The following is a 15,829-nucleotide window of genomic DNA, read 5'->3' on the forward strand; positions in this document are numbered from 1 at the left end:
GCAAGTCGATGATTTATTGATAACGCTTTTCAAGGTCTTAAAATACCGAGATAATTATTTAAATTAAAAATGACATTTTGGATTATCACAATATAATATTATTTTATCCTTAGATGGCTACTACCTCATATCTTGTATTGTATTACTTGTTATTAGTGCTTATTTCATCTTGCATCTTGCTATCTTAGTCTTAGTTTTTCAAATATCTTGTACTGTCATTATTGTTGTCGGTGCTTCTTTTATTTTTTCTTTAGCTGGGGGTCTATCAGAAATAGCCTCTCTACTCGTCCAGAGTAGGGGTAAGGCTGCGTACATCTCACCTTTACCAAATAAAATTATAAGTTTATTTTTCATATTATATTATAAGTTTATTTTTCATATTATTGGACAAATAATACTATCTATCTAAAAATTATACATCAAAATATAATACAATAGAATACAATGTACAAGTTAACGTCTCACTTAATTACAGAATCAAATACTACTAGCAAATAGAGCAATGATCAAATGTTAGTTTCTTTCCTTCACCGAGAATACAACGGTAGGGGTGTTCATGGTTCGGTTTGGATCGACTTTTCCCTAAAAAAAACCAAATTAAGTAAGTCGTTTTTTCAAATATTAGAACCAAACCAAACCAATTAAGTCGGTTTTTTCTCGATTCGGTTTATGTCGGTTTTTCTGTTTTTCCGGTTATTTGTCGGTTTTTTCTTAAATATAAGACATACACTACCAAACACACATTTCGGCGACCACATTTTCAATGTAACACTATCAAATCAATTGCTCTTTGAGAAATCTATTATTTACCAAAATATAATGATGATATTTGAATCAAATAGTGATGAATAATTTAAGGACTCAATTAAAAATATATTATTTTTAACATGAAATAGATTTTTGCACTTAACAAAAGAAACTACCAATTAAACTAGAATGTAAAGGTAAAGAACTGTACAAAAAGTACAAACGATTAATATTGACTATAAAATTTTTAAAACTTTGTATAAAGGTATACATATATATAGGTGTAATAATAAATTTAAAATAACTACTCCTATATTCGGTTTGGTTCGTTTTTTTTAATTAAAATCAAAACCAAACCAAATTTGATTGATTTTTAAATTTTAAAATCAAAACCAAACCAAACAAAAAAGTAAGGTTTTTTTGATCGGTTCGGTTTTGTTTTGGGTTTGGTCAAATGAGTGTAAACTTGTGTGCCCCACAGCCCAATACACGTTGTAATAAAAGGGAATCACAGTGGGCAAGGGTTTTTTACCCGTTAAAACCTAACGCCAATTTATCCTACTTTCTCCCGGAGATGCTCACCGACTCTCTTACAAATTATAAAGAAGAACACATGTGTATGTCTATAGTTTCTCTTGTTGTGTATAGCAGCAGCACATCACACGAAAATAAAATGTTCTGTCGATCGTGTTAGGGTTTTTTGTGGTGGCGCGTGTGTGAATTCAGCATGGCTACCACCAGTCAGGCGATCCGTTATCCAGTTGCAACCACCGGTGCCGGAAATATTGATGCTCTCAATAGAGTTCTTGCTGACCTCTGCACTAGAGGCAATCCTAAGGTTCTTTCAAATTCTCTTTTTTGGAGTTATTTGCTAAATTTGTTCTATAATTTAATTTTCATTTTGCCATTCTCTTTTAAGTTGCTGTGTATTTTTTTTACTTGTGCTGTTACATTTGATTGAATTGGTGAGGAAGTGTGACCAGACATACATTTAGTGCTCTGATTTTGATTTTATGATGAATTGAGGATAAAAAGACGACATAAGACGTGCCAAAACCAAATCTTGGACACAGCTATTATTATTATTGCTCTCTATGAGTAACTTTGTCCAAGATTTTAGCTCATGCCACATCTTGCGTTCTTTCTTGAAATGGTAAGGTTTTATTCATAAACAGTACTGACAATATGCTGGACTTATGTACATCAAGTATAATCCTATCTGAATCCATAGGATCTCTATGATAGATTCAGCTTCATTTGCAAGTTCCATTCTACACGGGTACACCATAAGTAAAACAAAAAAATATCCTGAGTTGTTTCTTGATTTTCCATCGAAAATCTTGGACATAGTTATTTGTAACCTTGTATCCAAAAGATGATATCAAGAAAGACAGCACAATGCTAGATACACTTTAGTTTCAGGCAAGAAAGAAAAGGTCATAATCGCTTTTGACCTTTTTCCTTTTCTCTTTCCCTGTTTTTAATATTTATCATGACTAATCCTGTTTGAAATCATGTCACCAGATAGAAGTGACCGATCTGTTTTATATACAAGTCTTCTCCTCTAAGCTTCTTGTTAATTACACTTGTTTATTTTCCTCCTCTATCTATTGAGAGAGATGGAACAGTCCTGGTTTTAAATTTTATATCAGACCATCTTGGTGAACCTTTGGTTTGGATAATCATGGGAATACCAGGTTTGTTTTTGTGTATTTTCATTCACTTTGCCAGTTTCATTTGTCTATTGAAGGGTTTACAGAGCAGTTTTCTGCACAGAGTGCTTCATATTGATACTGATGTGGGTTTTTGTTTTGTTTATGTAAAACTCCGCTTTAAATGTATATGCATTTAAAATGTTATGTGTGGTGTTGCTGTTTTTGTAGTTTTAGATTGCTTGTTGTTGGATGCACTCCTCTCTCTTCTAAATTCATTTTAAATACTTGTGTCGATGTTGCAAACTTTTGCACCATGCCAGTATTACTTATTTTACACTCTCTGGTAGGATGGGGCTACACTGGCCTTGAGGCGGCTCGTAGAGGAAGAAGCTCGTGATCTCAGTGGAGAAGCTTTTGCTCGTTTTATGGATCATCTATATGAACGAATTACTACATTTCTTGATAGTAATGAAGTTTCTGAAAATCTGGGAGCATTGAGGGCTATTGATGAACTAATAGATGTCACCATCAGTGAAAATGCATCAAAAGTGGCAAAATTCTCCAATTACATGCGAGCTGTTTTTGAAACAAAGCGTGATCGTGAAATCTTGGTCCTTGCTAGTAAAGTTCTGGGTCACCTAGCTAGATCTGGCGGTGCAATGACTGCAGATGAAGTGGAACGTCAGGTGTGTAGCATTTTGCTACTTCAGATTTCTCATTGTCTGACTTCAGGATCTCAATTCTTTCGCATTTTCAGGTAAAAGTTGCACTAGGATGGCTTCGTGGTGAAAGAATTGAGTATCGTTTCTTTGCTGCCGTCTTAATATTAAAGGTATGATTAACATCTTCCTTTTTGATGTTGTATAAGCAGAAGCTTTGAAGCTGGATTTTATTTCTTTCATCTTTATGTGATGGGGAAGATTTGAGTTATATTATAAACGTTATAGACTTGACTGCTAGCTTACAAACAAAAAGCTGGTGAACTTGTCATATGATGTTTTCCTGTTGCTTGAAGATATGTCTTCCACCATTTGGTGGTCGTCTTCGGATTGTTCTGTCAATTCTTTTTTGTTGTGTTATTTTCCGGTTTCGGTGTTGTCTTATTCATTTTGTTAATGCTATTCATTCTCCATAAAAGTACCAAGTATCTTCTGTAATTCTTTATGTTGGAGCACTTAGTTACAATTGAAACATTACATAACCATAGTTACTAACCCAGGGGATGCTTAGTGGCTGTTTGGCGTATATGAATATAGAGCATTGAAATAAGGTGAAACTTACGTCATCGAGCATTTTGAACACTTTAAGCTGGTGATTTTCATTACATATATTTAAGTCGGTAAATATTTTTTGAACACTCTGATGGTAAGCAACCTCCACTTCCAACCAAGAGGTTGTGAGTTCGAGTCTCCCCAAGAGCAAGGTGGGAAGTTCTTGGAGGGAAGGATGCCGGGGGTCTATTTGGAAACAGCCTCTCTACCTCAGGGTAGGGGTAAGGTCTGCGTACACACTACCCTCCCCAGACCCCACTAAGTGGGATTATACTGGGTTGTTGTTGTTGTTGTAAATATTTTTTGGATAAATCAGGATCTTTTTGTTGATAGGTTAAATCAAGATCTTTTCATTAGATATCACACTAATATTGTGGTAATATTACATAGCGATTTGACTTAACACCTCAAAAAATTCATTTAAATATCCAAAAAGTACGATTCAGGGAGGTCATAGTAGAAAAGTACGATTCCACAGGAGGGGGTTGGAGGACCAAAGCAATCATAGCACACCTTTCAGGTGTGGCATGTGGAGGAGCATCATGAAGAATTTGGAAGCCTTCAGTGGCAATATCACTTACAAGGTAAGAGATGGAAGGAGAATCAGCTTTTGGAATCATAGGTAGTGTGGAGAGGATACTCTGAGGGTCTCCTTCCCCACGTCTTCAGAGTTTCAAACCAAAAGGAATTGATGGTCCAACAGATTCGTAAGGAGCATGAAGGGGGGGGGGTAGTATGGGACCTCTCATTTAGAAGGAACATGCAAGATTGGGAGATTGCGGAGCTCCAAGATTTGTTGACACTGCTATATGAGCAAGATAGGCCCCAACCATCTTGTGATTCTTGGAGATGGGGTTTGCGTGACGATGGTTTGTTCACCGTAAAGTCTTTTTACCAGAGTATGTTGGTGAGAGAGGGGGCCACTTTTCCATACTCCTCGATTTGGATTCCTAAGGCGCCCACGAAGGTGTGCTTTTTTGCATGGCTAGCTAGGGGGAGTGATTTTGACTGCTGAAAATCTGCGAAAGAGAGGAATTACACTTGTTAGTTGGTGCTACATGTGTAAAAGCCCAGGGAAAGAAGTTGATCATCTTTTGTTGCATTGCCCTGTGTCCTCGGCTTTGTGGAGGGCAATCCTGAATCTTTTTGGTGTTCAATGGGTGATGCCAAGCATTGTAAAGGAAATGTTATATAGCTGAGATGGTTTCTGTGGAAGAAGAAAGCAAAAGGCGTGGAAGATCGCCCCGTTAGCTCTCATGTGGATAGTTTGGGGGGGAGAGAAATATGAGAGCTTTTGAGGGGATTGAGTCTCCTTTTTCACATCTTAAGAATAGTCGATTATCTTTGATCGCTTTTTGGTGCACTCATATAGCCCCTACTTGTATAGAAGATTGGGCGCCTTTTGTAGAGAATCATGTTCTGATGTAAATTCTCTACTTTTTGGTATACTTCCTGTATACGGGAGTTCTCTCCCTTTTGATTAATACAATTTACCTTATCAAAAAAAAAAAATACAATAAAAAGAGGAGTATTTTATTTTCACCGAAGATACAACTGAAATGAAGCCTTCTTTTTTTGATACAGTCTCTCCACAGTCCACCCTTAAAAAATTCTACTGTTCTGCTCTCGCCAAATCATCCAAAAACATTTCCACTGTCCAGCTTGCCATTGTATCAGTCACTATCTTAGAAGGTACCTGGGCTATCTCAAAATTGAATACAAAGTATTTACTATTAGAATCATATCCTAAAGATTAACTAGTGTTATTCTGTTATCATGGAACGAAGAGTGAAATGGTTCATATTGTACAAATATAGATGTCATTCTTATAATACTTTAAATAAACTTCTTTATGTTGTAGCTTGTCAAAAGAAATTCAAATAGCTAAACACACATTCAAGCTGCCATGTCATTTCAGGAAGCAATAGCCATAAACTATGTTGCGCGGACTCTCCAAAATGATGCCGCACCCGTGTCGGATCCTCCAAAAATGCGAGGATCTGACACGCACCCGACAATATTTTCGGAGAGTCCGAGTAACATAGGCCATAAATGATCAATTGGGAAGGTAACATGTCAATATTCAAATACACATACTTTGCTAGAGAGTAGGTTATTTAAACCAAAATTCTGTCTTGCTCAATCACTGAAAGCCAAATATTGTACGCCACTGGGATTTAATCTGTCAAGTAATACAGTTAAAGAAGTTATTATCTGTACACTATTCAATCATTTCTAGCTGCTAACTTGAAACAGCGGAGCCCCCATTAATTTTCAAGTGCCTAATTGGCAATCTGGAGTTTCTTAATGGGTCCAGCCTTCCTGAATTTCTGTCTTTTCTTTTCGTTGCTAGGTAAAGATAATTTATTGGCAAGTTCCAGTAATTGTTCATTACAGATTGTGTAATGAACCAAGTAAGTCAAGCATGGCATTCACATGATTTACATATGCCATGTTACATAAAAAATTAGCGAAAACATACATCTATGTTACAGACTAATTAGAATTCTCTTTTCCCCCAAACAAATCTATGATTTCTCTTTCTCCATATCACCCACCACATAGCAGCTGTTATTGAATTCCAGTTACTAAGTACTTGCTGATGCTGTTCCTGTTTCAATCTTTGTCTTAAATTTAGGAAATGGCGGAAAATGCTTCAACTGTTTTCAATGTTCATGTGCCGGACTTTGTGGAAGTTATTTGGGTTGCTCTGAAGGATCCAACATTGGCTGTTCGAGAGAAGGCTGTTGAGGCATTGCGTGCCTGCCTTCGCGTTATTGAAAAGCGCGAGACACGATGGCGTGTCCAGTGGTATGGCTACTTCTCTCTCCTCCCTTATTGTTTTTCAGTAAAAATGTCATTTTTATCAATATCTTATGAACGTTGTGGCAAATTTCATCTGCTCTAAAATTGGTGGTGCTGGCAGGTATTATAAGATGTTTGAGGCTACCCAAGATGGATTGACCAGAACTGCGCCTGTTCATAGTATACATGGCTCCCTTCTCGCGGTGGGAGAGCTGCTAAGGTTTGCTATCAAACTGTATCATATTATTTTTCATTGTAGGAAAATAATTGAGAGTTCCTTTTGCTGTTTTAAATTGCTGTCATGGCTGTCTGATAAACTGGAGACTTAAAATCTTTGGTTATATCATGTAAGACCTAAGAGTCAAGTCTACCTCAAGTCTGAGGCCAGTTACATGTGTGTTTTAGCCTTTAGGTGCAACCATCTACTACCTTCTTGTTCCCTTTTTTGGATAAAGAAAATAATTTTATAAATGAGGGAAAGAACTTCCATGTACAAGACTTATACCAAAAAAGTGTGTACTACCTGTTTGTTCTTATTAGCCATTGTATCTAGAATGTATTTGTGGTCTGTAGCTTGACTACGATCTGTCGAGGTACCTTGTTTTTCACAGTCCTTTTAATGAAGAAAGTATTGGGTTTTTCAGTCCTTTTCACAATCCTCTGCAAAAAGTATTGGGTTTTGGCTGTTGCTGGTATTTCTCTTCTCAGTTACCATTAGTTGACTATGTATATGTACAGGATCCTCTGTTGAGCTATACTATGTGGTCAAGTTGTATAAGATATTATCTTGTTACTTTGCCATGGATTTCTCTGCTTGTTCTTTTAAACAAATTTGATGGGTATCATACCTTCAGAAGCATGCCTGAGTTGGTGTTCTTGGTTTCAGTTCTATGATAGGCCGTGAATTTGTTTTGCTGGAACTAGTTTCACCTTTCATCATTAAAGCCCATGCTTTATTTGCGCTTAAGGCCCCAACAGACCTTAGAGCTTTTTTGCGCTTTTCGTCTTTGATAACACTGAAGGGTAGGTACTGAGGCAAGGAATGGCTGCATAAAGAGGGTTGTGGTCAACTGGTTGATTATGGGTGAGGTACCTCTGCTAGCTATAGGAGGACAAATTTTTCTTTGCTGTATTGCCATGTATGCACTTATGCTAGTATGTTCCATGACTACTATAGTCTCAAGGATTTATTTGCTTATTATTTGAGTTGTCTCCATGAACAATAATGTCAGATTACAGGCGCAAGTTGAATAATATGCTCAAGTCACATGATGTGGGATTTGGACCCACTATTATCTGGATGTGGTATGATAAATGTTACCTGATGCATGCAGATTTCTTCATCAAAATGTGCAGGAATACAGGAGAGTTCATGATGTCAAGATACAGGGAGGTTGCGGAAATTGTTATAAGATACCTGGAGCACCGAGATCGTCTAGTTCGTCTCAGCATAACTTCTCTACTTCCTCGAATTGCCCATTTCCTGCGTGATCGATTTGTGACTAACTATTTAACGGTTTGTGACATTTGACTTCATTTTAATGATTCAAGCTGCTTTGGGTTAACTGGAAAATCTCGGTGATTGAGATTTACATCTTGTATCTTGACTGCTGTAACCTCAAGTTTGTTGATTTTGCTTCTACAGATATGCATGAATCATATACTTCATGTCCTTAAAATACCTGCAGAACGTGCCAGTGGGTTCATCGCTCTTGGGGAGATGGCTGGTGCTCTGGATGGTGAACTCATTAACTATTTGCCGACAATAACCTCTCACTTGCGTGATGCGGTATGCCATATATGTCATTGCAGATGGACTTGAGTAACTGAAACTGTTTCCAGAAAACTTATCTTTTCAGGGTTTTATATTAAAAGAAGTTATCTTCCAGGTGTTGTAGGTTTTTCTGTGACATGTATATGCTTGAAGCAATAACCCTGACATGCGTATGTTTCTCTCAGATTGCTCCCCGTAGAGGCAGGCCCTCGTTTGAGGCTCTGGCATGTGTTGGAAATATTGCTAAAGCAATGGGACCAGCCATGGAGCCTCATGTTCGTGGTCTCTTGGATGCTATGTTTTCTGCTGGGCTTTCCCTGACACTAGTGGAAGCCTTGGAGCAAATAACTGAAAGGTTATTTCTGAATTTGAGCAGAAGTTTCATGAACTGGGTTCTTTTGTCTGGTGTTGCTCAAGGATAACATGTGTATTTCTGTGTCTCAGCATTCCATCTTTGTTGCCGACCATTCAAGATCGGCTGCTTGAATGTATTTCTGCAATTCTCTCCAGATCTCATCATGCACTCTCAAGACAATCAACTGCTATGAGTCGAGGGCATATTGCAACAGTTACCCCCCAAGTACCAGAACTGAGTGGTCCTGCGCTAGTTCAACTTGCTTTGCAGACTCTTGCTCGTTTTAATTTCAAGGTTTGTCGTCTATATTTTGTGCACTCTATTCCCCTTCTCATTAGTTTACTTTGATAGAAGACCTGTGGCATTATAGGGTCATGTTCTTCTTGAGTTCGCAAGGGAGTCTGTTGTTGTATATTTAGAAGATGAGGATGGAGCTACACGAAAAGATGCTGCACTATGTTGCTGCAAACTAGTAGCAAATTCTTTCTTGGCGATGTCTTCTACCCAGTTTAGTCCTAGTAGAATCAATCGTTCCAGTGGAAAGCGACGTCGACTTGTTGAAGAGGTTTGCTTTTAAACAATGTCTCTTGGTATTATATGGTTCCCTGGTTCGTCACTTCTTAATTATCTGCGCATTCAAATACGTGCCTATGAAAAGAATCTATGCCCTAATATCTGTATAAGGATGTTTAATTCGGTTTTATGAGTGGCTTCAATAATATAGTTTTTCTATCAATCTCTCAGCCGGTTTATCCCCTTTTCGTGAAAGAGGTGGCAGGCGTCTCTTTTAGTGGATTGAGTTTTGGATGCCTGCTATAAAGATTAGCTAGCTTTTAGTGGTTGGACTGATTCCAAGTTTAGCATATGTTACTTACTCCGTCCATCCCAAAAATTGTCCTACTTTCTTTTCATTGGTCAGCTAAGTCCAATGTTTGGCACATGCTAATTGCTTCATCCCAAGAACTGTCCTAATTTCTTTCCAATGGTCATTAGTGTTTGTATAGTGTGCTGTGCAACATTTGATTACCTTTATCTCTTCTTTGAGCCATTACTCTATAAATCATATTTCAATGTCATTTTTATAAGTTCTTCCAAAAAATTGGTAACATATGATTACAATTTACTTTACACTCTAGACTTTGTCAATATAGGATTATAATGATGGTTTTAGACAACGGTAGATTCACAGGTTTATCTTTTGGTTCTCTTTGTTTTTTTGTGCTTTCTTACTGAACGTCGATTGATTTTAGGAAGGGTCTTCAAGGGTTGGCTTTTCATGAAAAAGAGAAATTTTATAGTTTTATGATGTGCTTTTCTGGTGGTGTCTCAAGTCATTTGGTCTCTATGGCAGATGGGTATGGTCTACTGGTATAAATTGTCTCAAGTTCCTGGATTCTACCATTTTATTTCATTATCTTCATGATAATGTTTTTTGTAGTGTGACTAAAACTTTTTAGTATCTCTGTACTTGTTCGTAGTCTCATGTTTGGCCTGATCATATAATTAGCTGGCCATTGGGGTCATTTCACTTGGTAATCTTAGTTCTTAGTGATTCAAAATCTTGTTGCAGAAATAAATCTCCAGAAGACTGTCAATAAACCTTGAGCAGTTTCTCATGTTAAGTGTCTTTTCCACTTGGTGGATAAGTACTCCTTGACATCATGCATATTAAGGTTTTTATTTCCGGTCTTCCGCATGGTGATTTAGGAGTCTTTTTTAACTGAGTTAATTTTTACAGATTGTGCAAAAACTTCTCATCGCTGCTGTTGCCGACGCTGATGTTACTGTTCGGCATTCAATTTTTTCTTCTCTGTATGCTGATGGAGGATTCGATGAGTTTCTGGCTCAGGCTGATAGTTTGACAGCTATATTTGCCACTTTAAATGATGAGGTATTTAATTCATGTGGTCCATCGTTTAACTCCCAAAATGGAAAAAAGATAAAAAATGCAAAAATGGAAGGCAAAATGTACTGTCTCATGGTTATTTATATGTACTTATTCAGGAAAGGGAAGGGAGTAACGTCCGTGCTCTTAAAAACTTATGGATAAACTAATGCATGGTTTTCTCAACTCAGCTGTTCATTTTGCCACCACTGTTTATTGCAAGTTTTTCTTTTTGAAATGGTAACAGATTTCATTAAAAATTGAACTTAGCACAAAGATAGTGCTAATGGGAACAGACCCTAGTTTATTGCAAGCTTTCTCACTCCAAAATCTTCCTTGTTTACTTTCCAAAACAATCCTATATGTTAACTCTCCTCTTTCATTTGAGCTATGGGTAGTCGAAATGGGAAGTATTCTAGTGGTGTACTTTCCTATAGATATTTTTGTTACAAGACGGATTTTATATACTAGAAAGGAGTAGAATAAATGCTTTTGCTGCTTAAGAAAGTATATGCATTTGTCCTTTAGGTTTTAGCAATGACAGCAAAAGTCAACAAAGTTGACTGAATGAAGCTAACTGAAGCCCTTGTTTGGAAGTCATTATAGAGGTCTAGACTCTAGAGCATTCACCATTTTCTCACGGCATGCTGCATTGGGTGCCATTTTGATCGCTTGCAATTTGAGAAAGATAAATTGTGGTGTAGGCAATTTAATCGCTTGTGTAAGAAGCGGGGGATACATGGATCCTCTTTTTTACTAGCTCTTTGTTACACAGAGAATTAAAATTTCAGATATTTAGGCTCGTTGTGTATGTGCAAATTTCAAGTAGTTTTTGGCTAATAAGAGTTTAGAAGCATAAAACAAAGAGATTGGACATGAGAGGAAAATATACAAGAGCCTAACTTTCAACCTGCGAAAAAGTCCTGTCTGCTTTTGTGAATATCTAATACCTATTTTTTAGCGTTGATGCAGCAAAATGCCTCTTTATATGATTTATTCGGACATGGACTACCTTGTCTTCTTCTCCATCATATATGTACTTTTACCATGCTTATGTGCATAATTTCTTTTTCCAGCATTTTGAAGTTCGTGACTATGCAATTTCACTAGCTGGTAGACTATCTGAAAAGAATCCAGCATATGTTCTTCCAGCACTTCGTCGCCATCTTATTCAGCTCTTAACTTACCTAGAACAAAGGTATTCATATGGCCTTTGATAATGGAAAGAGTCTCCTTCCTTTTTTGATCTCTTTGAAGCTTGTTATGTTTACATCTCTTACCCTGTTAGCAGTGCAGATAATAAATGTAAAGAAGAGAGTGCAAAGTTATTGGGTTGCTTGATTCGCAATTGTGAACGATTAGTTCTACCATACATTGCTCCCATACACAAGGTCCAACATTTATACTTATATGTACTGTGCCATCTTTCATCCCTTTTTCTTTTGTAATTCCATTTATTTCAGGCTCTTGTTGCGAAACTCTGTGAAGGCACAGGAGTCAATGCGAATAGTGGCATTATTAGTGGAGTTCTAGTGACTGTTGGAGATCTTGCCAGAGTGGTATGTTGTCTCTTCATACTGATCCCCCTTACATAATCTCTCTAATGCAGCACTGTCTAGAGAAGCTTAGCGTGTTTCCTTTGTGTACTGTTTCTTTCGTTGGCTCTTTATAAATTAACACTGTAAAATGCTTTCTTATACTGTAAACTGTAAAGAGGGTTGGTTGCCATCTCTCCCCTCAGGGATGGGAAAAAAAGACTTTGGGCTTTACCAGAAATGATATTGTAAATAAATTGACTTCAGCTCCTCAATAGTGTGTGTTTCCTATTAGCCAGAAGTTTAGTTTATTTTTCTCCTTGCTTCTCTAGCATCGCATGGTAATGACAGAATCCGTATATTTCTTTTTTAGCTCACCCAGATATATCATATGCTGAATGTGCGCTTATTTGCTCTGATCTTTTCCTATATCATCACAATCACTGTGACCTAAGAGTTGCCTTTATCTGCATTTAGCTTTGTGGTACTTGACCTTATTTTATGCGTCTGTTAATTTACTCGATTATTAAGTGAGAACATCCTATCTTAAGGTGATTTACAGTTTTCAATTAAAAAAGGTATTTCACAGTACTTTTCAGTTATATGTGTACTCTTTAACTTTACCTCAAGACATGATATGATCCCCTACTGTTAAATTCTACTTCCTTTCTCTTTTTATTTTCTCAGCCTCTCTCATTTAGTAAAAGTGCATTTCAAGTTTCAAGTTCTAGGAGAACTGACGAATGCTGGATTAATCCTCTTTAATGGATAGGCTGTTTCCAATATTCTGTGCTGTTGACCTCCTTGTCGCATTGGACTTATTTGTACTCCAACTTTTGTCTCACATTTCGTATTGAAAATTAAATAAGGGCTTAAGTCAACCTGTATCCGAGCCTGTCGGTGTCCTGGGTGGATTGAATGCCTATAAAGGATATATTCCCCCTGTCCGAATTTGTTTGACACTGTTTCCTTTTTTGTCCCCCTCAAAATGATTGGTATTTTTCTAGGTTATAAAAAAGAAACAAGTGATTGTTATTTTTCTATATCTAGAAACTAGTTAAGTTTTACATTCCCAGTTTGTCGTTGACGTGACTTGTTGTACGTCCCACTACTTAAAATACAAATTATTTTGTTATGATGGGACTTTCTGTACTGAATGAGAAAACACAATTATTTGGTATAATGATACTTTTGGTAATTTATGCACAAGGAGTGTTCATGGTTCGGTTTGGATCGGGTTTTCCCTAAAAAGAAACCAAACCAAGTAAGTCGGTTTTTCAAATATTGGAACCAAATCAAACCAACCTAAACCAATTAAGTCGTTTTTTATCGATTCAGTTTATGTCGGTTTTTCAGTTTTTTATCGTTTTTTTTCTTAAATATGAGACATACACTACCAAACACATATTTCGGCGACTACATTTTCAACGTAATACTATCAAACCAATTGCTCTTTGAGAAATCTATCATTTACCAATATATATTGATGATAATTGATAATTGAATCAAATAGTGATTAATAATTTAAGGGCTCAATTAAAATTAAAATGGATTATTTTTAACATGAAATAGATTGTTGTAGTTAGCCAAAAAAAACTACCAATCAAACTAGAATGTAAAGGTAAAGAAATAGATTATTATAATAGCAAAGAGCTAGACTAAAAGTGCAAACGATTAACATGTACCATAAAATTTTAGAAACTTTGGATAAAAATATACATATATATTGATGTGATAATAAATTTTAAATAGCTACTTCTGTAGTCCGTTTGGTTCGTTTTTTTTTTTTGATTAAAACCAAAGCCAAACCAAATTTGATCGGTTTTTTAAATTCAAAACCAAAACAAACCAAAAAAGTATCTGGTTTTGAGGTCGTTTTGGTTCGATTTTCGGTTTGGTTTGATTTTCGGGGTTTTCATAAACACACACAACTATGCTATACCTTAAAAGGTGTATTCTTAGCGCCGTGTGTCTGTGCCCACTGCCCAGTTAAACTGTTCGGAACAATGGAGTGTTTCTTGAACATTATAGTTTGGTCTTTCCCTGAGATCTTTAGGCTGCATTTTTGGTGTCTTTTCTGTGCCCTCTGTTTTCTATAGAGTCAAGAATTGTTTTGCAGCTTAAATGATATCATAGCTTAGCAAGGCAGGGGCCATAAGATCAGGTCTAGAAGGAAAAGATCACTAGATTGAGATACGAATTAAAGCCCATGCATGACTCTACATCCTTTCAGCTCTCTCTATATCAGCTATTTTGATTGAATTAAAAGATCTAAGACGATCAAATGTTGTCATCATGCATTACTTTTTGTGCATTTTGAGACCCCTGACTCTCGTGTTTTGTTTCTTTTCTATACTCTCTTCAGGGTGGCTTTGCCATGCGGCAGTATATTTCAGAACTTATGCCATTAATCGTTGAAGCTCTACTGGATGGGGCAGCTGCCACCAAACGTGAAGTGGCCGTATCAACACTTGGTCAAGTTGTACAGAGTACAGGGTATGTGGTTTCTTCAGCTTTTGATCTCATTATTCCTTTGCGATCAGTCTTTTGCTTACTATTTCTTTTGGTTCCTAGAAAATTTATGATGGGGGCTTATCCTAATACTTTTTGTGCTACATACGTACTTTTTCTATCATTTGGACTTAGGCGTGCTATCTATAATTTTCAAACTTCCATTATTTTTTGCTGGTAGTTTGCAGCACATCGTTTATTCGTGGTTCCGGTGTACTACTATAGTTTTTGAATATTCAAAAATCTTGCCTGAAAGTTTTGTTATTTGTAATGTTCGTAGATATGTCATAACTCCATACAATGAGTATCCTCAGTTGCTTGGGTTACTCTTGAAACTGCTCAATGGTGAACTGGCTTGGTCAACCAGAAGAGAGGTTTTGAAGGTAACTGCAATCGCTGTTGTCCGATATTGTTTTTTCCCTAGGATTAGGCAGTACGTAAGTTCACTGAGGATGAATTTTGCAGGTTCTTGGCATCATGGGTGCATTAGATCCCCATGTGCACAAGCGCAATCAACAAAGCTTACCCGGATCCCATGGTGAAGTTACCCGGGTGACTGGTGATCCTGGTCAACATATAAGATCAATGGATGAATTGCCTATGGATCTCTGGCCCTCCTTTGCGACATCTGAAGATTATTATTCCACTGTGAGACTTAAACCTGAAACTTATTGTTTTCATTTTTAGCTTGTCTAACTGTAATCTACTGCTGCAGGTTGCTATCAACTCACTCATGCGGATACTCAGGGATCCATCTCTGTCAAGTTACCACCAGAAAGTGGTCGGATCTCTTATGTTTATTTTCAAGGTCTGGAGACTCAGTTGGGCATCTTGTTTCTCGTTGTTTTACAGCTCTTTCTTAAGCAGGATTGTTATATTACTATCCTGCTTTGTTCCTTTCTACTTTTGGCACTGTTAGTCCTGGGACTTATTTGTTTTTGTCTTCTCACTTTTGCATGTACAGTCCATGGGCCTTGGCTGTGTCCCTTATTTGCCTAAGGTTAGTTTACTAGCTCACATAAATTGCAATAAGGACAGATACGGGAATTGTTGCTCTCATTCCATTGCAGCCTTACTTTTTAATTTGGCTGGAAATTAACGTTTGAAATGTGAGTTCATCAAATGTGGTTCTTTGAGGGTTTGCGATCAGTTCACCTGCCAATCCACGCCCAGCAGACACTGCGAAAAGGTGAAAGAGATAATGAATCTGAGCTGAATAAAGATAACTCAAATCGTTACGGCATTACTCTTTGATTACCGAAAGAAAAGTCAAATCTTTACTTTCAAACAT

At 37.0% G+C, this 15,829-nt stretch overlaps 1 protein-coding gene across 3 annotated transcripts in view; it reads left to right on the forward strand.

The window, feature by feature from the left end:
- The first annotated feature begins 1,287 nt into the window (after positions 1–1,287).
- LOC104242814 (serine/threonine-protein kinase TOR) overlaps positions 1,288–15,829 on the forward strand; it is a 42,400-nt gene continuing 27,858 nt past the window's right edge. The window contains exons 1-19 of one of the 3 annotated variants that reach the window (XM_009797904.2): positions 1,288–1,585; positions 2,750–3,088; positions 3,160–3,234; positions 6,312–6,484; positions 6,600–6,698; positions 7,835–7,994; positions 8,124–8,267; positions 8,438–8,607; positions 8,697–8,901; positions 8,978–9,172; positions 10,346–10,498; positions 11,569–11,690; positions 11,781–11,883; positions 11,956–12,051; positions 14,393–14,523; positions 14,819–14,921; positions 15,004–15,186; positions 15,254–15,346; positions 15,503–15,538. In XM_009797904.2, coding sequence (XP_009796206.1) covers positions 1,475–1,585; positions 2,750–3,088; positions 3,160–3,234; positions 6,312–6,484; positions 6,600–6,698; positions 7,835–7,994; positions 8,124–8,267; positions 8,438–8,607; positions 8,697–8,901; positions 8,978–9,172; positions 10,346–10,498; positions 11,569–11,690; positions 11,781–11,883; positions 11,956–12,051; positions 14,393–14,523; positions 14,819–14,921; positions 15,004–15,186; positions 15,254–15,346; positions 15,503–15,538 — 2,691 coding nt within the window. In that variant the 5' untranslated portion in view covers positions 1,288–1,474. Of the gene's footprint in view, positions 1,586–2,749; positions 3,089–3,159; positions 3,235–6,311; positions 6,485–6,599; positions 6,699–7,551; positions 7,563–7,812; positions 7,995–8,123; positions 8,268–8,437; positions 8,608–8,696; positions 8,902–8,977; positions 9,173–10,345; positions 10,499–11,568; positions 11,691–11,780; positions 11,884–11,955; positions 12,052–14,392; positions 14,524–14,818; positions 14,922–15,003; positions 15,187–15,253; positions 15,347–15,502; positions 15,539–15,829 lie in introns of those variants that run through there. The other 2 variants (XM_009797905.2, XM_009797901.2) reach the window with 2 other exon arrangements.

Source organism: Nicotiana sylvestris, chromosome 1 (genome assembly GCF_000393655.2).
Source record: "Nicotiana sylvestris chromosome 1, ASM39365v2, whole genome shotgun sequence".
In the NCBI taxonomy this organism is placed as follows: Eukaryota; Viridiplantae; Streptophyta; class Magnoliopsida; order Solanales; family Solanaceae; genus Nicotiana; species Nicotiana sylvestris.